At 35.4% G+C, this 27,321-nt stretch overlaps 1 protein-coding gene across 4 annotated transcripts in view; it reads left to right on the top strand.

Annotated features, from left to right (window-relative positions):
* LOC127064908 (nephrin-like) overlaps nucleotides 1-22,392 on the top strand; it is a 95,613-nt gene extending 73,221 nt beyond the window's left edge. For all 4 annotated transcript variants that reach the window (XM_050996563.1, XM_050996565.1, XM_050996566.1 and 1 more), the window contains 8 exons: nucleotides 714-865; nucleotides 3,132-3,407; nucleotides 4,059-4,218; nucleotides 7,649-7,983; nucleotides 8,563-8,932; nucleotides 17,595-17,843; nucleotides 19,123-19,403; nucleotides 20,758-22,392. In XM_050996563.1, the coding sequence (XP_050852520.1) occupies nucleotides 714-865; nucleotides 3,132-3,407; nucleotides 4,059-4,218; nucleotides 7,649-7,983; nucleotides 8,563-8,932; nucleotides 17,595-17,843; nucleotides 19,123-19,403; nucleotides 20,758-20,901 (1,967 nt within the window). In that variant the 3' untranslated portion in view covers nucleotides 20,902-22,392. The remainder of the gene's footprint in view (nucleotides 1-713; nucleotides 866-3,131; nucleotides 3,408-4,058; nucleotides 4,219-7,648; nucleotides 7,984-8,562; nucleotides 8,933-17,594; nucleotides 17,844-19,122; nucleotides 19,404-20,757) is intronic.
* The last annotated feature ends 4,929 nt before the right edge of the window (nucleotides 22,393-27,321 follow it).

Genomic DNA, 27,321 nt, shown 5'->3' with positions numbered 1-27,321 from the left:
TGAGAACAATATATATTTCGTGGCGTTGCGTCCCGCGATAATGCCCGTTTATTAAGAACTTTTGCGATAACTCCTTTTTCACGTTTGTTTACCTTCGAGCTGTTTCCTCTTGCGAAGAAGGTCGGATAGTAAAAATAGAAAGAACCAGACTAAACTCCTTTAGTATCTATAGTAAAATAATTAGTAAATTGTATTTCAAATTTTACTTGTCAATAAATACATTCACAGTTTGTAATTAATAAAAAACAGAAAGAAAAAATAAACGATTAAACTCAAGTGTCGAACAAAAAATCGTTCTATTGAAAAACATTTGAACAAATGTCTATACTAAATTGTCGTGTAATAACATGACTGCTATGTTTTCATTTCTTTTATCGTACGTTCCTTCTGTTATGTTTACAACCATTTAGTAGGAGAGTCACATTTAGTTAGTCTCATTTAGAACGTAGGAGAGTTAACCTCGTGCCGAGAGCAAGGTATAACGATAAATTTTACTCTTTGTTTTATTTCTTATCAAATCTCTATAAAGTAAAGTATTATTTTACATATTCCATGATGATTAAAACAACATGTTAATCAAGATTAATATTAATTATATAAAAATTCAATACAATTAATACGTGATTATATACATAAAAGAATTTCAAGGATGTATCGATTGTAAGGACTAACAAATTCTATTGTATAAAGCAAAAATCATCTTTCATTTGCAGTGAAGCCGATGCATGTTCAAATATTAACGAAAGAGGAACGAGTTTCGGCGGAGAAGAACTACAAGGTGGAATGTACAACAACCGGATCGAGACCCACAGCGGTGATTACTTGGTGGAAAGCGAACAGACCGATTAAGAAGATGGCGCAGAGTGTAAGTCCTCCTTTTTTCATCCACCTTGTAGTTTTATGAAAGTTTAGTGAAATCGGGGTGATCTATCGTTTTGTAATAATCAACATCGCTTGATTTCGTTCAAAACAATGCCTTCGAGCTCTGTAAATGCGACTCATCTTTACTCTTTCCCTCTCTCTCTCTCTCTCTCTCTCTCTCTCTCTCTCTCTCTTTCTCTCTCTCTTCTCTCAACAAAGTTCGAAAGTTCATCCTCATCTTCCATCTTCCTTTCTAGTTTTCAAGACGATCTTCCATCACATCCTTCGCGTCCTCCTCCTCCTCCTCCTCCTCCTCCTCCTTTTCCTCCTCTTTCCTTAGTGTGTTGATCTCCGGAGTGTTAGACTCGTGAAGAAGTTGTTTTTCGTTTTTATTAAGGTGTCCCACCAACTCGATATAGTCGTTTCAAGCGTTGAATCGCGAAAACGGTTAGAGGAGAGGAGGAAGCAAAGGACGAGGGAAATTCTTGAAACCACCGGCGTCCTCTAAAATTCTTTATACTTTTCAGGGATTCCAACCAAAGTTCGGGCGACTGCGGTTATTTCGTTTTTCTCTCAACAACCTCCTTTTCCTTCTTCGTCTTTTACCCATCCAAGTTCTTCTTCTTCTTCTTCTTCTTCCTCCTCCCTTCCTTTTTTTCTTTTTTACTTCTACTTCGTTTTCTGACCTTTGAAGTTCGACTCGAACTCACCTTCTCGCGCGAGGTGACAGAGAAGAACGCGAAAATTCGCAAGTTATCCTGCGGATTCCTTCTTTAAAGACGAACTTTCTTGTTGCGTCTATTTTCTTCTCTTATTTTTGTTTCCTCTTTTTTCTCTTTCTCTCTCTCTCTCTCCCTCTCTTTCTCTCTCTTTCTCTCTCTCTCTCTCTCTCTCTATCTTTCTTTCTCTCTCTATTTTTCGTATTTACATTTCATATTTATTAGCGTATTGCAACGTTTTCGTAGTAGATGAGACGTAGATGAGAATCTATTGTAGAGTTTATCTATTGTTTTTCATCTGTCATTATACTCGATTATTATCCTAGAAGCACGAACGTAATTCAAAATTTTATTCGATACGTCCGTGCGACTATCTTGCAAGAAATTATAGCGTATTACGTATCCGCTCTGTTATTACGAAATCTTAACTCGCATAATGAGGTGTAAAATTGCATCACGCGAGATCCTCGTCGATTTTCCAAGAGAAGCGAGCAATGGCAGCGTGCAAAGCGTTCGCCATCTAATTCGTTGTAAGTCGTTTATTCTTCCATCGGCATTGAGCATTATTTCTACGTAAAGAAACTTTCATAATATCCATCGTTCTTTCCGAAGATAATAGTGAAATCGCACTATGTACAAAGATATTTAGAATTATGTGACATTAATTCTAAATTTTTCCATGAAAATCCTAATCGAAGTTTAAAGATATTCTTATATAAATAATTTTCTAAATAAATATAAATACTATTTTATCTCGATGGCAATATACATCGTATATGGATTGAGAAGAGAGGATGAGAGAGACAGAGAGGGAGGGAGGGAGAAGAAGAGAGAGGGGAAGTGAACGATGACGTCCTCAAATGGATTCTATCGGTAAATATCTATCGTATCGCTTTGAGACAAATCGAAAGTTCAGCGCTGTACTAGTTTACAAAAGAAGGAAAAAAAAGAGAAACAAGACTAACCTAAAGAGATGTAGGTGGGTGAGGGTAGGTGAAAGACAGGAACAGAGAGAGAAAGAGAGTGGTGCACGACATTCATCCTGACGAACCATTACTTCCATTCATCGCGTTTTCTATGTATGCAGATACGTAGCCTTTCCCGATATTCATGCCCGTCGGCGCTATCATTAAAATGACATCGTGGAAAACGAAGGAGAGAAAAAGAGAGAGAGAGAGAGAGAGAGAGAGAGAGAGAGAGAGAGAGAGAGAGAGAGAGAGAGATAGAGAGATAGATAGATAGATAAAAAGCGAGATAGAAAGGGAGTAAAGTCAGCGACCTGTCCCTACTATATCTCCCTTTTTCGTATTGTATTCATTTTCAGTCCTTTTCATCGTAAATATCGAGAGAAAATTCTCATTGCATTCGCGAATACGTATGCTACGATCTCCAAGTCGATGTTTTTCTGTATCTTTTTTTCCTTTTTTTTTTCTTATCAATCGGAATTAACTTTGAAATTCGCAAGATAGAACGGTCTTCCAAGAAAAATCGTTGTTCTGATGGAAAACGTTATATGATATCGCATTTTTTGTTTACTCAATTATATCGTAGTATCCTCTGGACAACAATCACACTATGAGCGTCCTGAGCTTCGTACCGAGTATCGATGACGACGGGAAGTATCTAACTTGCCGTGCTGAGAACCCGTTGATTCCCGACAGTGCTATGGAGGACAAGTGGCGATTGGAGGTGCACTATCAACCGGTGGTGACTTTGAGGATGGGAGAGACACTTAATCCAGATGACATCAAAGAGGGTGACGACGTGTACTTCGAGTGCATAGTGAAAGCGAATCCTAAAGTGTACAAACTCGCCTGGTTCAAAGACGTAAGTACAAACTACAACATCATGAACGTTATCGTTTTCTATAAGCCTTGGCAGGAAACGAACAAGAATTATTCATTTCAGATATTAGTCGTTTGAAATAGTTCTATTGTTCGTTCATGTCGTTGAACTTAGCACTGCTATTTTCGGATTTCGTAAAAGTAAATTTGATATGAAAGAATAAAAATTGTATAGACTTGTACTGTTTTCCATTCCACATAAAAAAATATCAATATTTTTAACTTATCTTCTTCTTAAAAAGATATTATTAAAATTGTTATTTGCGACACAAAGAAGCAAGCATCAACAAGAAGCAAGTAAAACTCAATAGAATATTTAATCTTTTTATTATTTTTTTTTTAAATTTCGAAGATGTGATTAACTTCATGGGTATTTTTCGTTCCATTAATTCCATTTTTTAGTTTTTTCTTTTATTTTATTTTCGCCAAATGAATTCTACGTTTTATTCCTTAGGGAATTTAATTTCTCGTAGATCGAAGAGAATCTCGTTTGTGGAAATGGTTTGTTAGCCCCATTTTTACTTTTTTAGGAAAGAGTCAAGCTTTTGTAGTCGTAAAATTGATTAATTTTCTCGACTGCGACCATTGGTTAACTCAAAGAGCATACTAACTCTTGCTACTTCTGTACTTTTAGGGTAAAGAGTTGAAGAACAATGCCACAGCCGGCGTCATTCTCAGCGACCACTCGTTGGTGCTTCGAGGCTTAACTCGACATTCTGCCGGTGACTATACCTGTCTGGCCGCAAATAGCGAGGGCAAGACTGCTAGTAATCCCGTGACTCTTCAAATAATGTGTGAGTCGATTGAAGCTTTATTATTTTACGTATCGATAGGTAACTACTCATGGCGAATTTCACAAAATATCCCGATTTCTATGCATGAAAAAGAATATGTTATTTCCAGCGTAGGTAGAAAAAAAATTTCTAGCTGATTTTCAAAATGGCATAGAGAGGAGATGGATTTTTTCTTGGTATGGATTATCTCTATAATTCAGAAGTTTTATTTTTTCGCAGTATTATCGATCTCAACGAATTCGAATAATTCGATAAATTTTGTTAGTTAAAAAATAAAGAAAATAAAATTCAGAATTAAACAAATTTACCAATAAAGAGAATGAACAATCATTATACGAGTAATTCTGTAAAAATATGAAATAACATAAAAAGAAGAAAATATTGAAATCTTATCAATAACAAACGCTCAACCAAATGTAACCTATTTACAAACGATCAAGTTACACGATTAACCATAAATATTTTCATGTCGGTACGAACAGAATATTCATTTTATTTCGTCCTGTAACACTCTCGAGCAATTACGGTTAAGGCGTTCGCCGTCGTTGGGAAAGCATTTCTCTAATTTGGCCATTCTCACTGAACGCCTCGACTCCTCGTTAATTACTTAATCGATGGCAAGCAACTCTCCAGGAGAGTGTGCGTCGAGGAAACGAGAAGAGAGACTCCAAGTTGGCATGTGTGTGTATGTGTGAAAGAGAGAGAGAAAGAGAGACAGATAGAAAGAGAGAGAGAGAGAGAGAGAGACAGAGAGAGAGAGAGAGTGAGAGTATAGCCGAGGGAATAGGAAAGGCCAAAGGGTCACCGGAGAATGGGAGAAAGACGGCTAGGAGGATGGGTACGAAGATAGGGTGGATAGTTTTCTCTGAAACACAGAGCGGGTTATTCTATTAGAATGGTAGGTGGCCCCGGTGGTAGCTCGGCGTATCTGCATCTTGTAAATGACCTAAGAGGGAAGGAAGGACTGCGATGCATATTCAATGTATGGAAAGCGTAGCTGAATATTCATGTGTGGGTGAAGGTAGTCTGGCAATGTGCTAAGCTAGGACAGGGTCGGTGTGTGACGTGAGAGAAGAGAGTTAGAGAGAGCGAGAGAGAAAGAGAGAGAGAGAGAGAAAGAGTGAGACAGAGTGGCAGACAGAGATAGTCCAACACCTATATCGTTACTTTTCAACCCCTTCAACGCTGATATCAATTTCGATCGCCCTTCGATCATTATCTGCGCGTGTTTACGCCCTAGGTCGACCTTGTCTGCAGCACCAATCTTATCGCGTGACATCATCGCGGAAATAATAACGCGAAAAGAGTCCTAGATAGATTTCTAATCTTGAATGTTTTATTAAAAGTTTATCGTGAATAATATAGGGTATGAGAGATATAGATAAATGATGTTTTTAAGTGATATCAAATAAATAATAATATATTTAATTTAATACAATTTCACATTACTTTATATGCAATTATTAATACGATATTATATTACTCAGATAAGAAATTATAAATACTTGTAAGATAATTATAATATTTTAACTGACCTGACTTGAAGACACGTACCATTGCTAATTTATACATGAACATCTATCATTGTATTATTCGTTTCATATGGTAATCTCAAAAATAATATCTAAACATTATTATTACATTCATTTCTTTTATCTTACATTAGGATATTTTTAAAACATCAAATCGAAGTAGCTAACAATTTAAATTAGAATAATTTAATTCATTGACTATTTGATATAAAATATTCATTCGCTGACGATTTAAAATTCGGAAGACCTGTACACTGTTAACGAATGGAATATTTAAGATCAAGATGAAAGTGAGTCGATATTTGATTAGATTGATAAAGTCGCTTTTCCTTCATCAGTGAAGATGGAAATATGAACAATCTTGTGACATGCTTGATCTCCTACCGGTGCCGTCAATTTCTCTTATTAGCAATTAATATCACTAGGAAGATCAAATGCGGCAGATTGAAAGCATCACCCTGCCATGGCCCATATATACTATATATATATGTACACGTATATACATACGTATTCGCGATTCTCGGCTTCTCCGCCAACGTAAATCATGTTCCCTGCCATTTGGGACTTCCGTATGCCGTGGCCTATCGCAAATACCGATGTCAAGGGAATTTCCTATTAGACGATCGATCGAACGAACCCGCCAGCTTCGACGCTTCTTCTTCCGTTTGATGGCATCCGATCTTATTCGAATCTCAAATACAAATTATGTTCACCAAGTTAAACGTTTTTACGCGTAAAACAAACATATCTTTTCCGAGGCTTGGTCTTATCAATTTCTTGATATAATATTATAATTCGAGAATTAATTAGTACGTATACTGTGTATAAAAAGACACGTATATATATTAGTTACTTTTTCTTTAAATCATTATGAATATAGTCAAAGAAATGTAGTTAGAAGAATCGTTGAGTACCCTCCAAAACTTTTGTCCTAATTAATTGAGCCACGAGCTTCACGTCAGGATCTAAGTCAGTACAAAGCAATTTGCGCTTACGTGAGAAACGTGCTCGAGTGATAGATGATTGCCTCAGTAAGTGTCAAGCAGCGCAATTGACTAACGTGCAGTCGTGCCATATCTGTGACACATTGAACGGGTTACCGCTGCAATAGCTTAACTCGACTAGGTGAATACGGCAGCACGTCTGAACCGAGTGATTTACCCGTCGCACACCGTGCGATCCTATTTAAATTTCAATAATCGTGGACAATGGATTTACATAATCGTCCGTATTCCTTCGGGGTCTTGGATTTTCGTGAGAATATGGTTTATATCGTACAATGAGGGAATTCGATGACTGTATAGAAAATCAATATAGATATTAATAGACAGAGTAGTTTCTTGATACTTTATGTATTGACGTCGTTTGGAATGAAGAATATACGATATTTTATGTCAATTAAGATAATTTCTATTAACGTTTACTTCCCTCCGTTCTAATAGTTCGAAACGAACGAATTATGAATAAACTTGATATTTCCCTTAACAAATTGTATGACACAGTATATATCTATATGTATATCTATTGGTTCGACGAGAATAAATATTATATTTTTACATAGAGCATTATGAATACTGTATGTGAATTTAAGGAAGACATTTATTCTTACATATACATATAAGTGTCATTATATTTGTAATACAAAGATTGATAATAATTTAATTTTTCTTTGTCAGTTTATTTACATTTTTATAAATTAAAATGTGTATCATTCATATAAAAATTTAATATGCCAATCGTATAGTAATAATAATAAAAAAAGAAGGAAAAGAATATAAGGAAAATTTTTAATTTATAGGAAAAAAAAGAAAATTTTCTTATTTGAAAATAAATGTCAAGGAATACATTAAAACTTATATATTTTTAAATTTACGAAAGGAAACTACAACTCGTTACAGATACGCCGGTCTGCAAAGAGGGTAAAAGCGAGGTTGTGGTTGGTGCTCTCAAACAGGAAACAGTTTCTTTGGTTTGCGCTGTGGAGAGTCATCCACCACCGTTGACCTTTCATTGGACCTTTAATAATTCCGGAGAGTTGATGGAGATGCCACATTCGCGATACTCTCACGCATCAGTAGCCGGAACTCCGTCAGTTGTGGAAAGTCTAAAAGAATATCAACAATTTCACGGTTCGAGACTTAACTATACACCCACGACGGAAATGGATTACGGTACAGTCGCGTGTTGGGCTACTAACCAAGTCGGCAAGCAAAGATCAGCGTGCCTTTTCCAAGTAAGCTTCATTTCATTTTCTCTATTTATTTAGTTGGATGCGATTTGATTTCTTTTTCTTTTCTTTCTACTCTTTTCCTGTTTGTGTTACGATAAGTATTCATCAAAATTATAATTTTCATTTTCTTCTATTCAAAATTTATCGCTGTGATCTAAAGAAAAGAAAGCTAAAAGTTGAATTCTATTCTTTACTTTTGTTAGATATTTTGTATTTCGACAATATTACTTCATACAGCAGAAATTTCTATGAGAAGCATTTGTCACAGTTTACATCCATTATCTCGTAAATAAAGCTCAGTACACATGATTGATAATGTTATTGATAGAATAAAATAATACATATATATATGTATATATATATATATATATATAACTATATAAATTAAATAAATAATATTTTATAAATCGAATAAATCTATGTTTCAATATCTATGTTTCAATATATTTAAATACTGTATCATTTTTCATTATCAAGATCACGTTCGTAATATCGAGGCTATAGCTTTAACTATGTTAGAGCTTTCAAAAGGAACTCGTAGATCGAGGTGAATCGATCTGACCTGTGGACAATTGTCTTCAGGTGATAGCGGCCGGTCGTCCCTATCCTCTACACAACTGCACTACTACGACGGAACTGTCAGCACCCTTGGGCGTGGAGGAGGTTGGCACGAAATCAGGAACTGGTCTGATCGTACGTTGCTTAGATGGTTACGACGGAGGCCTACCTATCCATAGCTATCAATTGGAGGTCGTAGCCGAAGAGGATGGAGCTTCGATTCTATTGAACAAAACAGTACAGGCCAATCCGAATGGAGCGATCTTTGAGGTCACTAGCCTTACGACCGGCAAAAGTTATCGTCTCTATCTCTACGCTATTAACGCCAAGGGTAGAAGCGATCCCACCATATTGGAACCTGTCACGCTTAAGGGTGTCGCCATGTACACAACTGGTAAATATTTTTTAATTTTATTTTCATCGGTACGTCAACACGTTGATGGTCATTCTATTTAAAGCGCAAATGATTCGTTTTATAATATTTAATTAGTTTCTTAGAAAAAAAAATAGGACAATGAATTTTTCTCGTATTTCGTTTTGAATAATATTAAAAATAAGCATCGTAATTCGATGAAAAGGTATGTTATAGATACTTGTTTGATACGTATTGATATTTTCTACAACTTTTACCAGACTTAAAATATCGATTTTCATTCAAAAAAATTCTTATGATTTCCGTATCTTGACAACAATGCTCTTTACGAAACAACTACAATAAATGTTACATTAATTTCTTTCCTCTCCCAGGAAAAACTTAGGAACTTTCATTTGAAACATTTCTTTATAAAATCAGTAGGATCAGAGATATGTTGTTATATCGTTTAAAAAGAGACACCCGGTTTATGACTTCATGAAAAATTCATTTATCTTTCAACCTGTTAAATATTTTATTTCTGCCTGTATATGTTTGTATATATAAATCGCTGGAAGTAAATTCTCACTGTAATTGGATTTTTTTTTATATTATATATCAAGTATGTATACGTATTGTATCGTGATATTGTAGGAATGTTTGTAAATGAATTCAAGAGATATAACCTACTTTTCAATATAAAGCTACCGATTAAATAATATAAACGAATCCATTAGCGTAAACTTTCGATCCTACGTTCGGGACAATCGTGACACGGCGATGTTTCAAGTTTAATAACTCCTCGAGAAACAATCTCGTTTCGTAGTCGCGTGTTATTTCGAAAGGAGGCGAGAACTTTTCTCGTTATACGACGTGATTATTTTTGTATTACTCTCCGACTACCTGAGCGAGCGAGTGTGCGAGCGAGAGAAAGGAGAAACTGAATCGTCTTTAGAGCGAAGAAAGCTTTCGAAAATGGTTGAACAAAGTGTGTGTGCATGTGTAAGTATATGTTGTAAAGCAACGGTGTGTACCACTTGAATAGTCCCGCTGTGGATGTCACACCACCTTCTGATTTGGGCGAATAGATGTTACCACCCGAACAGAATCGACAGAAGAGATTTAAGGATACTACTATACCAGTCCCTTGAAATCTAGAAAAAGATGTAAAAGAAAAAAAATTCTCAAGCGAAAATTTCCACTGATTTGGATGGTAAATAGTCTTTCTAACTCGTTTAATAAATAAAACAGATGAAATGGAAGAAATAATAGAGATAAAAATTCAAGTATTAGCGGAACTTCATCGTAGATGTTAATCTGCACGCAATTCGTTGTTTAAAGCGAAATATTTATTATTCGTTAAAATTTTTAAGTTTCAATTTAGCAAGCTTTGAGAGCGTAAAAGAACTTCTTTCTCTCTTTTTCCTCCTTCTCTCTCTCTCTCTCTCTCTCTCTCTCTCTCTCTTTCTTTCTTTCTCTCTTTCTCCTTCTTTTTTTTTAATTCTCCGTGTGAACTATCCTTTGGAAAATACAAGACTTTGACGTTGAAAAGACTTGGACATACATTGAAGAAAAATAAAAATATATGGGAAACGTTTGTGAACCTCGTCGTCTTTTAAATCGTCGTCTTCCTTCTTAGGAGTATCCAAAAAACTGAGGGAAGAAAAAATCAGCGACGAGTTGAAAGTATCTCGCTCGCATATCCGGAAGAAGCAAGTGAAAAGAAAGGAACTATGAGGAAGTAAAACAAAAAGAAAGGAAGAAGTCGCTTTCATGCAGTTTGCAAGCTCATGGAACATGTCGTAAGCTCTCGTGAGTGACGTTGCTACTGGCGCGACTCTTATTTATGAGGGTCATAGAGCGTAAAAGCATTAGAAGAAATATTTCAGTTAGATTTAACCACTTGCATGTAGCAATGTATCTATATAGTATTAGTAGCATAAGAAATATGCACAAATTTCGGTAATTTATATCGGATCAAATTTGATGTCGTTTCGATTACGCGTATGTAATAAATTTTATCGCATTTCTCTCAGTATGAGATTAAATTCTTCAATATAATAGTACACGACAGAAATGGATAAAAGAGTAGAGCCAACTATGGATAATTTATATTAATACAAAATCGCTTTTCTCCTTTCTCTCTCTCTCTCTCTCTCTCTCTCTCTCTCTCTCTTTCTCTTCCCTCTCTGCTGCTCTGTTTTTAAGGGTAACCGTGTACGTACATATTCTATCGACTGCAAACGTATTTACTATAAAAGCTTTTGTGCAACTGTCCTCTTGAATTTCTGTAAAGTTTTATCGAGCTCAATCGATTACCTTAGTTACTTTTTGAAACCCTTTCAGAGATACGCACTTAACAACATGACATTTTGCTTCCCAACGGGCACGCGACGCCATTCGAAATTGCTGGAAACATAGCTTGATAGGTGAGACACAAGGACGACGGATATAATCGCGATTGCACAAATAGTCCAGAGTAGACGCGTCGGTATTGCAATTAGTCGGTTAACCACCCCCTCACGAGAGGCTCGCACCGTGGTCGCTGATGTTTCGAGGTGGATCGCAGAGTCGGTGAGTGAGGGAGAGAAACAGAGATAGAGAGGGTGCGAAAGAGAGAGAGAGAGAGAGAGAGAGAGAGAGAGAGAGAAGAGGAATCGCCAGTTTCCAGTCTGGGAGAGGGCTGGCTTGTAATGCTGAACACAGCGCAACGCGACCACAGGTATCGGACTCTGCGGACCTTGCAATTAACAAAACAGATTACTCTCAATCAACGAACATCGTCCCTCTCACTCTTACTCCCTTTCCCTTCTGACCATGTAACGCGTGCGTCGACCATTCCGATGCTAGCTTTCGATGCATCCATCCCTAATTCAACTTCTCTCTCTCTCTCTCTCTCTCTCTCTCTTCCTCTTCCTCTTCCTCGCAACCTGCACATGTCCATCTCATTTCCACTTTCTATCGTATTAGCGACGATCAACAGAGAATACTACAAAGCAGTAGTATGATATCTTCGTCCTTGTAACGAGTTAATCGACGAAAGCGACATATAAAATATTTTTAAAAAACCAACCGTTTCGATCTATAGTCCTCGTCAAAAAAAGTTAAAGAATCAAGAAATGTGTTTTCATTTCCTGTAGTTCGGAAAGTCTCAACAATTAATGGCGCCCATACACCACGCTTTTCAGTGTATTTATATCTAAAAGAAAAGCTCGCGTGTATATAATAAATATACTGGGTAGACAAGCGTGAAAGCCTAGACCGCAGGATACGCTATTCGAAAAGGACGATTTTCCGGGTCCATGCTTCTCGGCTAGCGACGCTAGCAGAAACCATCTTTTATTCCTTCCTTCCTTCCTTTCTACCTTCTTTTCTCTTCTCTTATCTTATACCGCAAAAGAGATTACGGAGAGTGAACTAAACGTGGCGTGTTCCTTCCTTTAGGTCGCTTAGACCCGAATATTCTATGTATTTGTACAAACGGATCATACGGGAATCTGGTTCTTCATTTTATGGTTGAAAGTTTGCCCATATTGAACCTCGTTATCTCTAATGTTCATGTTAAATTCCAATGAATTGAATCATAGTAACATAGAATCACTGGTAAACTCTGGATTAATAGGATGAATGATTTACTCTGTGCCATTATATAAGTTAGTATTAGAATGAAATAGTTAAATAATTTTAATAATATTTTTAATAATTAAAATAATAATTTAAGATCAAATAATACTACGAGTCTGCAAAGGAATTTGTTTTCTTACATGACCTTGTTGTCTCTTAATTATTGGTACGATTTTTTCTCCCTTTTTTTCTCTTATTCAATCTGTCAAACATGGCGTTTCTTCTTCTACTTTTGTTCTGTTTTCTACTCACACTCTTTCTCTCTCCCTCTCTCTCTTTCTCTCTCTCTCTCTCTTTCTCTCTCTCTCTCTCTCTCTCTCTCTCTTCCCCTCTTCCTCTCTCTGTCTGTATGCGCGAGTCCCCGCGGAGGTGCAAATATTGATTTGACGAGCGTAAGCCCGCGGCGCTGATTTGCTCGAATGCCAAGCTACCTACGGCTGGGTAGAGCCTATTTGCGGTCTCTTTGTAATGTATTTCACTCGGTAGGAACAGGTCAGTTATAGCCAAGAAATTAGACGATATCTTCGCTTTTGTTATATAACTTCTATTATATTATTAATCATATATAAAAGCATAATCATAACTTATAACTGAGATAATCGCTTTGAATATAGTAAAGAAATCATATTTACAGGTAGAAAAGGAAATAAGATACGTAGGAAAGAGAATAGGGAAATCGGATATTCCTCGAGTATGTTCGATCGAAAGGGTGAGCATCGACAAGTCTGGTCTTTCGACGATTTCGGCTATTCTCTTCGTTGCCGATACGTTCTCGTCGAAAGTGAGCGAACGCGGCGTGGCCGCTTGTTTAGCCCGGAGCTACTACGCGGATGGTTTTAGAATGCAATTCTTTCGAAATTGGTTTCGGGTTTCCGCGGGATTGCTTCGATTTAGGACGAATTGCTTGGTTGCCTTAAAGCCGGCCGGCCTCGCGGTACACCGCGCCATTCGCCCGCCTCCAAAGCGCAAAAGAGTACTCGCGTCGTTCGCGAAGACCCTCCTATTTCGCTCGCACACATTTATATATATCTACACGTACATGTATCCACACCGATTCTATTCTCGACTTTTTCCTTTTATTTCTTCTCTTTCCTCTATTTCTCTCGATATCGAAACTACTCGAACGGCAGGCGTATCTCTTACCGTATTGACTCAAGCTCCATGCTTTTATCCCCTTCAGCGAGCTTTGCTTTGCCCGAAAAATGGCAACTCTTCGATAGAGAAACGAAGCAAAATCATCCTTGAATTCGAAGAAGATTCGATGTTCCGTGATACCTTCTTCGAAAATTGGGAAGACGAATTATCGAAACTCTCAAATTCGTTTCTTAAAGGATGATTTACAAACGAGGAATAATACTTTTAAGGATGAATAGAAGCGAAAAAGCAAATAAAAATCTTTCTATGAAACATTCGTATGTTTCGATATTATCGTTTCTGAGAAATGAAAGAAAATATAGGGAATATCAATTTTATTATATAACGTATACACGTAATGCATGAAAAAAGTTTGGCCGTCGGGTAATCTAGACTGGCACTCGAATCTGGATTTTCCGCTTTTCAGGCACTTGTTTTAACTATTAAGCTATCTAGGCCCTTCAGTCAACTTCCCCATGGATGCTTTACTTGTATAAAATGAATGTGCTTGCTTTCACATGAATAAAAATTAATTCATAATTTACAGCAAAAAATGTAGGATGAATGTGAAACTGATTTACAGGATATTTGCTATTTTTCGTTATTTCTTTTGGCATTTTCTGAGTCTATTCACATCGTCGTTCATTTATGAATAACTCTTTATTAATTGATAGAAAGATTAATTGAAAGGATCTCTGTGTTTTTATTTATATCGTTTCTAATATCAATTAATGGTACATTCATGAAACCATCGAATGTATATGTGCGAAATATCGTACTCTTTCATAAAATTCTGTTGATTGAGTATCTTTGTTCACCGGAACAGGGAAGTAGTGTTCGATCGACGTGCATTGTGTATCTTAAGTGTACTCGCGAAAGAGAAGCGTTGAATAACAATGCTTCCAAAGGAAACAGCAACGGAATGTTTTCTGATTGCTGTCGAGACAAATCCGCGTTGCAGCGTGGCTCGTCGGATAATCGCAGCTCCATTAATCAGCTTTTGTGAAGTCTCGTATTGTAGCTGTTGGCTCTCTCTTTCTCTCTTGCTGTCTCTCGTTTGTTACTATCGCTGAGCGTTGTGCCAACGGCGAAGTCAATATTTGGCAAATAGTCGAAGCAGTACACGTGCCCCTTTCCGTTGTTGCTTCATCATTATTTGCTTCTGTTTTAACTCCAATTAGTAATAGGATACGAGCATAGCTGAAATTTCAATGTATTAAATAGATGAAACAATGTCTTTCAAGATGTTCCATGCAAGAAAGAAAGAGAGAGAAAAACAAATATCGTTTAACCGTTAGTTTCATAATTCTGTTTCAAGATCGAACTCCGACTTTCCATGTTGGCTCGTTTCCGCAAGTTTTATCAATGGTAGAGAACGACGATGTGGCATGTAGACGTATATATACATATATATAATATATATACATATATACACGTATATGTATAAAGTACGATCGCTGAGTCACCGAGTAAGTACCTTTAATGCAAATTCACGAGTTTGGATTCTTGCCCGTCGTTAACTTCGACCATAGCCAAGTATCTTCGTAGGTTGTAAATTGTACTAATAATTATGAATTAACGAGTTGAGTGTTGTTACAAATTTCGTTGAAACATCTATAAAATCTTTTTACTGATATTTACGATTATATAACTGATCGTAACGTAAGATCAAGTAACTAGTATATTCAAAATATTCTTTCAACACGATCTCGCGTCTTAAGTAATTATCGTTAAGTTTGCATACATGCGTTTATAAGAACTTGGTATTTATTTTCAATAACCATTAATACGTATTGCGTACAATGCGTGTTATATCTAATTTCGTGTCATTTAAAATGATGAAGCTAGTACAGTCATTTAAGTACAATTAATTAGGAAATGTAAACGCAATAACCGATAGACTGACTATGTACTTCTGTTTTCACAATTTGTTATCAATTTAATTTCGTTATACAACTCTCCTTTCCTCGTGAATATAACATAAAGTACAAAAATAAAAAATCAGCAACAGAAACCGTAACATTGATATTTTACAGCAACTGAGTAGTGCTTTCACATATTTCAATTGTTATAAATGTATATTACTTTATATGTATTTACTCTTTTTTTTCATTGTTTACGTTTTACTTATTGATATTAGCAGAATAAAATACGACCGTGCAACGAAAATTTTACTATAAACATTTTTCTGTACTATGTTTTTTCTTTCCAAGGATAATTTTGTGGAGATCATTACGTGACATTAAGTCGTTTAAATTGTCCTACGTATATATAATGCAGCATGTAGAAATACATAGTGTATAGTACGTTGTAACAGGATCGCGCATCTCTATTTATACACGCACGCCAGGTGAACGGTAATAGCGCCATTATAGACATACCTTTGTTAATTATGGTCCTGCTTATTAAGCTGACCTCGGTGATATTGATGGGCGAGTTTGTCGCATGCTTCGGTGAGACAAGTGCAACATGAAAGAGAGAGAGAGAGAGAGAGGGATGTAACTTCCATATCTCTGCGTTATCTCGATGCGAAAGGCACGTACGTATATATGCTCGTAATACTGCAATGAAAACGCATTTGCTTCTTGATGACCGAGAAAATGAGAGAGAGAGAGAGAGAGAGAGAGAGAGAGAGAGAGAGAGAGAGAGAGAGAGGGAGAGAGAAACAGCAAAAGAGTAAATATATTTAAAGAAATTTGAATCCGGATTAAAAAAATAGCCTTTTGTTGCTTTTAATTAACAGTTTCTAAAACTAATAGTAGAATTAGTTATGTCTCAATTTGTTGACAATCCAGCAGTTTTTAAAACAGATTAAAAAATGAAAGAAAAGAATACATCTCGTCTTTCTCTGTTTTTCTTCTCTCTGTATCTCTTTTATAAATAAAGAAAAAAACTATATACTTCTGTTAAAATCAAAACGATCGGTAATTCGTGTCGTATATTATATAAATAATATATTAAAGCAATGTGAAATATAATTACTTAATTATTCCTTTAAAATATCCATTTATTCGAGTAGTCAGAGCATTATTATCGGAAAAAGAGAATTTTGCTTTTTAAATCGAACTCGAAAGTTTCCAAGTATCATTCAAAGAAAGAATAAAGAAGACAGATAGATAGATAGATAGATAGATAGATAGATAGAGATAAAGATAGAGAAAGAGAAAAAGAAAGAGAGAAAGAGTCAGTTTATACACGTGACTCAACGAGTATTCAGTGCAATGATCGCTTTTAGATCTATCATTCAGCAACAGACTTTCTTTGTATTACACACCGTCGCATGTCAATAATAGGGAAGTTGTAGGATATCTTTCATCTGTGTGCCTTCGTTTCCGTGAACAAAGGGAGATCGAACTTTAAAGTATAGGAACCGAAAGCGAGAAGCTCCGAGAAGTTCGACGTGAGAAGAGAGAACGAGGAAAAAAAAGAAAAAGAAAAAGATATGATCCAGAATCGCAATAGCGACACCGCCAATTTCTTGACTGACTAATGGTCGGCTCAATTAAGTATAGGATATGTCTGATCAATAACATCGATCACTAATAGCTTTTATATAATATTGTCTTTTTAAAAATTTCCTCGATATTCTTATATTATAATTTATAATATTACGATTTAATAATATTTTCAAGATATGATTAAAAACCAATCGATATAATGGGTATTAAATCATTTAAAAGAAGACTATTTTTGTTTTTAGGAATATGAATTACGCGATTTATTTCTAGATATTTTTTCGTATAATCGAGCTAATATATTTTAGACGAATAAGTTAAATGGGATAGTCTGTGGAAAGAAATAGAGATAGAAAGAGAGAGAGAGAGAAAGAAAGAGGAAGAGAGAAATGAAAGGATAGGGATGGTTTATAGAGATAAAAGTGGAAGGGTAGCGAGAAGATCGATACAAGTTCCGGTTGATCGAGTATTTTACGTTGCTGTTGCGACAGGTAACACGGATGCATCGATGCTGAGTCCATTGCTACTGGGTCTGGCAGCTACGGCGACCCTTTTGGCCCTGGCCGTAGCTGGTATCCTGGCGGCGCTCTACCGGAAGCATTCGAACGGCCGTGCCGGAAGTCCAAAGCACGCTCCGATCGTGTGCGAGCCACCTAATGCAGGTGCAACCACCCCAGTGCACCCTCAGACCAAGCAGGCGGTCGATGACATCGATCCGGACATCATACCGAACGAATACGGTGAGAGCACGACCTAACCTTTCTTCATCTTTGCCTTTCCATCACTTTTCCTTTTATACTTATTATACAAGCTGATAAAATATAAAAGAGCATTAATATCTGGAACCTAAGCGATAAAGTATCGCCGAATTATAAGTACAACTATAAAAGCTAATAAAACTTATCGAAGATTGACTTAGAAACTAAATTAATCCAGACAGCCAAACTAGAAGTTGACCTCCTTTGTATTTTATCATTATGTTCTTATTATTAATTTTATATAATTGTTAGATTCATAAAAGAAGCGTAAAAGTTTTCGCACAGTACAGCCAGATGCATTTAGAAAATTTCACACGTGTAGAACTTTGAATAGAATTGAACATTTTTACTTGTATCAAACGTTATAGCGGGAACGATTTTCACGATTGCGAAATCTTAAAATTTTATCGGTACAGTCCTTAATTTTTAAAAAAGTTGTTTTATAAAACTATTTTCTTTAATCAGTGTTTTATCATTCTTTGAATACTACTAAAACTCTAATAACAAGACATTCGAATATTTCTGTAGGAATATTAATGTGTTTTAAGAGAGTTTCAAAAGTCCCTTGAATAGTAGAAAAAATACATGATCCCCAGAAGTGGCTGATAGTACACGTGTTAAATATTAAATTGACTATAAGTTCAGCGCTGCTTGGCTTAAAGTCGAAGAGATTTACTGAGGAATACCGTTACTTTATCAGCGAGTAAGACCTTTCGGCTTTACCAAAGAACTGGCTAGGAATTCTTTTAAATCTTTTATCGTAGCACACTTAATTCTTGAACACTCTCGAATATTAAAGCACTTAAAAGAACCAGAAAAGATATATATATATATATATATATTAAACAAAGCGAAGAATTTTCAATTTTACGTTCTCGCTAAAGACAATGATTCATAACTCGTTGTAACAAGTGTGTTCATTAATTTCCTATTCTTTATAATCTAGAATTAAAATATAAATTGGTCATTTTCTATCTTACCAAAGAAAGTCCATCTAATTTCTCATGGTTTCCCCCTCTCTCTCTCTTTCTCTCTCTCTCTCTCTTTCTCTTTCTCTCTCTCTCTTTCTCTTTCTCTCTCTTCCTTATTTTTATGATTAGCTTACTCTTGTATCAGTTAAAATCGGTAATAACGGAAACGATAAAAAAAAGAAACAAAAAAGTTAAGAGATAAAAAAGAAAAGCTTAATCTCTCCGTCTTGATTTAATCGATTTAATTGACTTAGCGTGGCTCAACATGGCTTCCTAAAATCTGTTCGTAGAAAGAAGACCTTTAACATATACACCCGTCTACAAGACACCACCTCAACGAAGAAAAAAGGATCGAGTCACGGACGAAGTAACTTCGCCTGAAAAAAGACCGATCGTTCAACACGGTTTGGATCTACCATCGGATCCTGTACTCGCCGATTGCCTTTCAACACCCGCCATTAACTATCCACAAAATCATGTCACCCATCAGACAATTTATGGTCATCAGCCAACCATGGCAGACTTCAAGCAAATGGCGATGGACGCCTATAATCAACGTAATAACCAAAATGTGAGTGATCAGCCTCCTTTTTGATCTTTTTAGTATAGCTTTTTTCTTACCTTTTTTGTTTTTCATAATGCTACGCTTTGACCGATAACTTTTGCTATTTGGTCATGCATGGCTGATACCAACGCAATACTCACCTAGTCTTTGATTATAAAAGCGGAATTTTTTTTTTGTAATGTATTATATCTCTCTTATAATTAGTCTTTATATATACTTTTAGAAACTTAAATGTTATTATAAAGATATGTGTATTAATTATATAGATATACTTATATGCTATACGTGCGATTATAGTAAGATCATATAACTTCTAAAATAAACGAAGATATAAGTAAATTGTTGAGAACAATAATATTGAAACACTGAAAGATTAGAATTTAGGGTTAAAATTTATGGATAGTGTAATTTTCAATCTATTTTCTTCGTTCTTTTAACTGCTCAAGTAGCGTACGATGGTACTTTAAGTGTCCTTGACTAAACGAATGAGCTTCTTTTAAAGATTTGGAGTTTCACTGGAAGACGATGAAGGTAAAACGAGAAGGAAGGGATAGAGGTAAAAGTCTGGGAATAAGAGTGGTGAGGGGTTGTGGGAGGGTGAGTTCACTCGCTTTAATATGCGGCAGTCTTCCACTTTAACTTTTCCGGTTTAGCGGAGCCTTGGGTTATCTGTGCCTTCGTAAGTTTAATTGCCTTGAAGTTTTCTCGATAATTCGAGGAGGCCAGTCCCGATGCGCGTAACTCCTCTCGAAGCTGACTTTTGTATCTCCCCCGAAGGTGATTGCCTTCGGTGATTTCGAATAATTTTAATATCGAAATAGTATCTTCGACCGATTGGAATTATTCCGAAAGATATCTCACTTTAATCGTACGTATTATATCTATAACATGTGATTGTGTTTATAATCTGATTATGTTAATTATAATTTTCGCTTTGTTTAATATTTTATATAATTTGTTAATGTTTTCGCTATCTCCTTAAAAAACACGTTTCTCTATACATACTATCTTTTAATTAGACTTTTAATTTTTCCTTTGATCTTTTTTCTTTATTTTAACTCGCTCGTTATGACTTTTATTTCGATACATTATATATCGATTTTAGTGAGGTTCATTAAGGACTTTCATAAAAAGCTTGTAGATCGATGCATGTATCGTGACGTTCTCCTTAGTCCGCAAGCACGACGCGGTAAAAAGACGATTCGTTGATTACGAAAGCTCGCTTCTTTCTTGTTCCGCGTCATTTCACGAGGCAAGCCTTTGTTAAGACGAGATAGGAAAGACGACGACAACGACGACGACGAAGACGAAGACGAAGACGAAGACGACGGTGGAAAAATATCATTCGCGTTGCTTTCAGGTGTATTACAGCCTTCAAAGGGCGAGCAAATGTTTATCGTCGATGCCGCAGAGGCCGGTCTCTTCGTCAATTTCTGCTCAGGGGAAATTTCATCAGCCGGAAGTGGTGACGCGCTCGAATCGAATACAAGAGAGCTGTATATAATAAGAGAGTGCCCATTCTCTCTTACTTTCTCATTTTTCTTTTTTTCTTTTTCCCGATTTACTTTTTCTCTTCTCATGGTAACGACACGTGTACGGAGTATCATAGAAATGTTTAGACAATTTTTTTAATTCGTTGACTCTTTCTAAATCGAAATATGCGTTCTGAATTTTTAATCGTTTGTCAAGAATTTATTAACACTAATTTGATATTATTATTTTCTGATTGTTTGACTATTAAATTAATATCTCCATTCGTTCTTTACAATTCAGAAAAGACTTATTTCGATTTAGAACAAGTGATTTAATTTTAAAAAGTGCCAAATATTTCTGTGATCACCGTATACAGTTAATATGTAAGAGGAAGAGAAAGAGATAGACGGATAAATACGTAAAGAGATAAGAGGAAAAGGAGGACACAAGAGAGAGAGAAGAAGAAACCAACGATAAAAAATCCTCTTGACATTTCGTAATTTACGTTGATCATCATTTTCAACGAGTTGATGGGATTTTCTTTAAACGTTGATTGTACAAAACTTCGTTCGAAGAATAGAAGATGATATAATTCAAAATCGTCATGGCGGGAACGCAGACTTGGTCGTTGAGATTTGGATAAAAGTGAAATTTTCGGCGATTCATTTTCTCTGTGTTCTCGAGAAAATGTACAATGTTCTTTGGCTAAAACATATTCATTATTTCGTGTTTCATCGAAAATAACATCATAGGTTGAGCAAAAAAAAAGAAAAACATACTTTCAATCGAGAAGCATGTATATATATATATATATATATATATATATGTATATATATATATACACACATACATACACATATATACACATAAAACGTACATATATATATATATATATTATATAAGTATATATTATATATATATATTATATATACATAAATATATTTTGAGGATATTTCTTACAAGAACATGAACTGTGAAAGACTGCTAACGCGACACAAAAGCAAGAAAAGGAGAATAAACGAATATAAATACTCGTTATTAAAATAAATAAATTCATCCCATTTATTAATCATTCTAATCAAGCAAGACACACCGTATCGAGGCGCTGAAGAATATAATATAAAGGCACGAAAAAAGAGAAGAAAAAAAAAGAGCATAGTCGTTGGCGACGATCAGAGACGCAACACGTTTTCGTTCCCGCTCATCGACGCTGCCACGTGCGCGCGTTCGTGCTGACGTGTACGTTTTACTGTTTATATGAGATTAGTTTTTGTACAAAGGAATCTATTGTAAATAGGCGTCTAGCCTCAGACACATGTAGAGAGTAGTCAAGATAATGTCCGAATTTCATTCGATAAACATAATTGAGAGAAAAGAAAATAAAGAAAAAGAAATAAATAAATGAATAAATAAATGAATAAATAAATAAATAAATAACTAAACAAACGAGCCGTGAAACGTCCGATCGCATAAGATAAACGACAAAATTCAATGGCGTACGAATAAAGAGAAATACGTTTCATCTGTTTTACAGAAAAAGAAAAAAAGAACATAAACGATCTTGTTGTAGTATCCTAAAATTGTTCGATTCCTTTCCCTGCCCCGCCCTTTTCCATCTCTACATTACCCCCTAACGCCCTCAACCGCTGCCTCTCATCTTCTCTCTCTCTCTCTCTCTCCCTCTCTCTCTCTCTCTCTCTCTCTCTCTCTATTAAGGTATAAAGGAACTCAACGAAACGAGTCGGTGAAATTTCTCGTGCGCGTGACTCGAATTTCCTCTTATTGTTAGAACGTGCACTTCCACCGTCCATTTACCTCCTCTTCCAGTAGAGGGTTCCACATCCACCCTCTATACCGTCCCCGAAAGAGAGATTTCATTGTTCCCTGTTTGTACTACGTCGCCATCCGTCCTCCTATAGATATTAGTAGTCTGGATATTTCTGTGAACGAAACGAAACGCTAGCTTTCCTTCTTTTTCATTGTTTTTTGTTCTTTTTTTCTTTTCTTTTTTCTTTTCTTCTTAAGATAAATAACACGTTAACGGATTTTATATCTCAGCGTTGAGAGAGTTTTTTTCGAGTTAAGAAAGCATTGTGTATTGAAGTAAGAATAATCTGGATACCTTTCGAAGAGGATCTCAAAGAAGGTAAGTGAACAATGATATTGCAAAGTTAATATATCTCTTTTTTTATTATTATTATTATATATTATAATGATTGCATTGGAATAAGGATAAGAATACCTCCATGATTTTTATCAAAGAATAATGTTTTCGTTGACTAATTAATTTAAAAAATAATTATGATTAGATCGTTAATTTGAGAAATGAAATTATCATGATGGATTTGAAAACGATTGATTTCTCATTTTCTCGTGATTTGTTGTTGTTTGAAATCGTAGGATCGAAATTCTCATGACAAAGATATTTGCTTCTGAGAACCTGAAACAGATCATTGCATGCCTATTAGCATCCTATGTAATTATAGAACGTGCTAGTAGGAGAATGAGATAGACAGAGAATCCTGTTGGATGAAATGCAGTAATTCGAGCATTTCCTGGAAATCCCTGGACGTTAGAGCGTTTTGCATACATGTAGAGAGAGCCTGGTCTCTGGGTAATGGGATAGCACAAGGTAGGACAGATCGGCTCAAGCTATTATTCTAAGCACCATTCGTGCTTCCAAGGCTGTTAAGGCGACCTACTCTCCTCTTATTCTCCTCCTCCTCTTTGCTTTTCTCTTTCGATTTCGCGAAAGCAATGTATTCCTTTGAACTACGAATATGTTATATGTAATTATGTACAAACAATAATATGCAGAACATAATAATTCTTGTATCGACATGAATGTATACTTCTTGTATCGATAGCGATCGATTAATATACACCGTTGTTACATTGTCTACGGTAAAAATTACAATTTCTGTTTTTTTACTCATGTAACATTTATCATTTCGATGTGTTGCATTTTGCTTTGTTAACTTTCGGAAAGATCCTTGTAAAGATAGTAGTTATTACTCTCGTAATGCTCATGAGAAATTTCAGCTTATAATTTACAGGTAGTGTTTTGACGCGTAATAAATACTAAATGGTATGATATGTGTAAAAAGAATTGCCGTGTTATAATTAAATTACGTTCCGCATCAAAGAGATGCTTTTTAGATATTTACGATTTCCAACAGCAAAGCAATTAAAAATAATCGGGTTTAATTACTTCCGTTTTTGTCATTATCTTTTCTTTTTTGATAGGAAAGCATCGTTTGAATGAAAATTAAGCGTATTCATAACGCATACCTAATATGAGCATATCTAATATTTATCATGAGTTCCTAAAAGATACTTGTAATTTTCATATTTATCAAAAAAGATCGCCTTATAGAGAATTTTTATCTTAAAAAGTATAAATATTTTAACTTGTAAAATTATATAAAGGTGCCATTAAGAAAGAATTTTTCATTAATATGCATCGGAATAGTCAAAGCGAATCGTGGAGGTAACTGAGAGAACTAGCTTTCAAAGGTATTAGATTTTTCTTTTATGCATTCAAACGCATAATTCAACGAATTTCAATTAGCCTCGTACGCTTTGTTCGGAATCTCTAATCGAATGGACTAATAATTTGAACGATCCGTTGGCTCCACTGCGATTGTTCGTCGCGGACGATTATTCCTTGTGAACGAACGCACGAGTAAGACGCATAGCTTTTCCGATAACGACCACTTTAATTCCTACCATAACCATTATTCCCTCTGTAACCGCAAGGGCCGATCGAACCACGTTCTCGATCAGGCCTTCGCCTCGTGGAAAATCATTTTCCACGGGTGAATCCGCAAAAGGTAATTTCGCGAAACGAGTCGTCTTGCAGGTTACTTGACCTCGTTCCTTCCTTCGAAAAGTCCATCGTACTGAGGTCAAATCAACAACCAAAATCGTTTAAGCGAATCGGTGCGAACACTACTCGTTGAAACTAAATTGACTTGGTAAGAGAAACCGTCTCGTAGAATACGAGACGACGCCAGTTAAAAGTATTTGAGACGATTTTCTCGAGTATCTTCTGGCAACTAAGCTAGAGCGTGACGTTAAGAACGTGAGACAGAGATTGGTTTTATTTTCTATTCAATTTGGTAGATATACTCTACCTTTCCTCGATTTTGCGAATGAACAAACTAATCGATTTTCTTTTCGAGAAAAGACAGAATATCAAATATGTTGTTCTTTCTTTCTTTTGTTCTCTTATAAAAATTATCTAATACTGTATTAATAATTTTTGATCTCTAATCTTTCTGAATTTCATAAAGGTGATTACATGATTGCGACGATGTACCTGTTTGATCCTACCGAATGGCGCCAAGATCTACGAACTAGATGCGCCTACTGAAATTGCGTAAAAAGAGTTTCATGGTATACGTCGATAGGTGTAGGTCGTTCTAATAATTGACGAGTTCATACTAGAAACTGAGGAACACGGCGTAAAAGCTGTTCTTACTTGCTGAACCACTCATTACACGTGGAGAAGTATATATTATTCAGAACCTCGTACTGTGTGTGATCGATACAGTAAGGTAAAACGATTACGAACGTTAAATTATCTAGCCGTTCTTTCGTTCGTTCATCCGTTCGTTCTATATAAACCACGTTCTATAGTTTCATGCTGAAAACGCGGTGCATAGAAAATAGCGACTTGTGTGATACCGTAGGAACGTAATTGTAGCTCGCGCTTTTATTCCTCCACCTTGAACATAATCGTTCTGCTATTTTCGTAATCGTTCGCGAGAGTATAATAAATATTTTATAATTGTAAATTTTTTTTTAAACAATGCTTCTGAAAACTTGATATATCAAATCTTTCCAACGCTTTACGATTTGTAGCATTTCAACTACAAGCTCTTTTTTTCGAGTATTCGAAGGGAACGAAACCAGTAAAACAAAAGGTAGAAAAAAGATTCTTCGATACTTCGATACGAATAAAAAAGGTACGAGTGAAATGCTTCTATCACGTTACCAATATCGAATGTAATCAAATTCCCTGGTGCCATGATTTCGATCCATCGAACAATTTCCCGAACTATTTCAAACGTCCTTGAAGAGAAATAAAATTCTAATACCGAGATATGTTTCTTATTCTTATTATTATTATTATTGTTAATAGTTAAAACAAACTTCTCTTGATGGACTTCAAACAGTATCAAAAAATCAATTTTATTTATGAGACAGGATTTTTGGAAACGAAACAAAAATAGATAATCGTGAATCAATTTACAGAAAATGATGATGCAGTCAAATAATCTAAAATTGAAGTATGAGTATTTCAAATATATGTCATCGATTATTTATAAGTATAACGGATAACTAATGACTAATCGAAAATTTTATGACGTTCCTACGGATTCCATGACAATTAAATAAAATCTGAACTTAAGCGAGAATACAATTCGTTTCTTTAAAGGCCTTTCCTCTAATTCAAAACTTTTTAGTTTTTTTTTTTTTTGTAAATATCGTCCATCGCTTAGCAACTTTTATATCGTCGTTTGATGAAACGCCATTTCTTCAAGTATCTTTCTTGAAAGAGGCGGAGAAAATCGATTTTAGAAGGAAAGCTTGGGAAAGAGGAAAAGAAAATTTCGTTTCAATATATACGGCTTTATCACAATCGCATAGAAATTGTGATTTAAATTGGAAGGATCCCATTTATAAAAATTATTTCTCTTTAGTTTTCAAAAATAGATTATTAAGTTATTATTTTATTAAATAATACTATATATATATATATATATATATATATATATATATATATATTCTACCTATATTATATGCTAATTGTATATGCATTATAATTGTACATATATTACAGATGAAATAACACAGAATTTCAGATTATTCCACATTAGAATTTTAAATATTTTAAACAAATTGGACATATCTCTCAACATTCATTAATACATAAGATTCATTAATACATAAGAACGAATTACATACACATACATACTCGTAGATAGAATCGTTTGAAAGAGAGAGCAAGTTTCACGCGATTGGTCAATGCTTCGCACGCAAGATTTTCTTTTTTACGAGCGTCGACGATCATTTTTTACGACCCTATCGTTGAAGCTATGTCCAAGAAACTCATCCAGGATGTAGTACTGGGTACTTCCACCGAAGTCGACCATCTTACTTCGCTCGTTGCCTCGCGGTATCCTACATCCGTATTTTTTCTTTTGGAACTTCGAAAAGTATAAGAGTGAGATAGACGATAATGGAGAGAGAAAAAGAGAGGGAGAATCGTAATGGAAAATGTGGTCAAACATGTGGAATTTTTGAGAAAGTTGTAGAGAAGAGATGGGAAAGACAAGGAAAACAGGAATAAAGAGAAAGAAAATCATTTTAAAAAATGTTAATAAAAATAGAGAGGGAGAGAGAGAGAGAGAGAAAATGGAAGACTGAGGATAGAGAAGGCAAG

The sequence above is a fragment of the Vespula vulgaris genome, chromosome 6, assembly GCF_905475345.1.
Source record: "Vespula vulgaris chromosome 6, iyVesVulg1.1, whole genome shotgun sequence".
Taxonomy (NCBI): domain Eukaryota; kingdom Metazoa; phylum Arthropoda; class Insecta; order Hymenoptera; family Vespidae; genus Vespula; species Vespula vulgaris.
The sequence above is the reverse complement of the archived record's forward strand: the minus strand, read 5'-3'. Positions and strand labels throughout refer to the sequence as shown.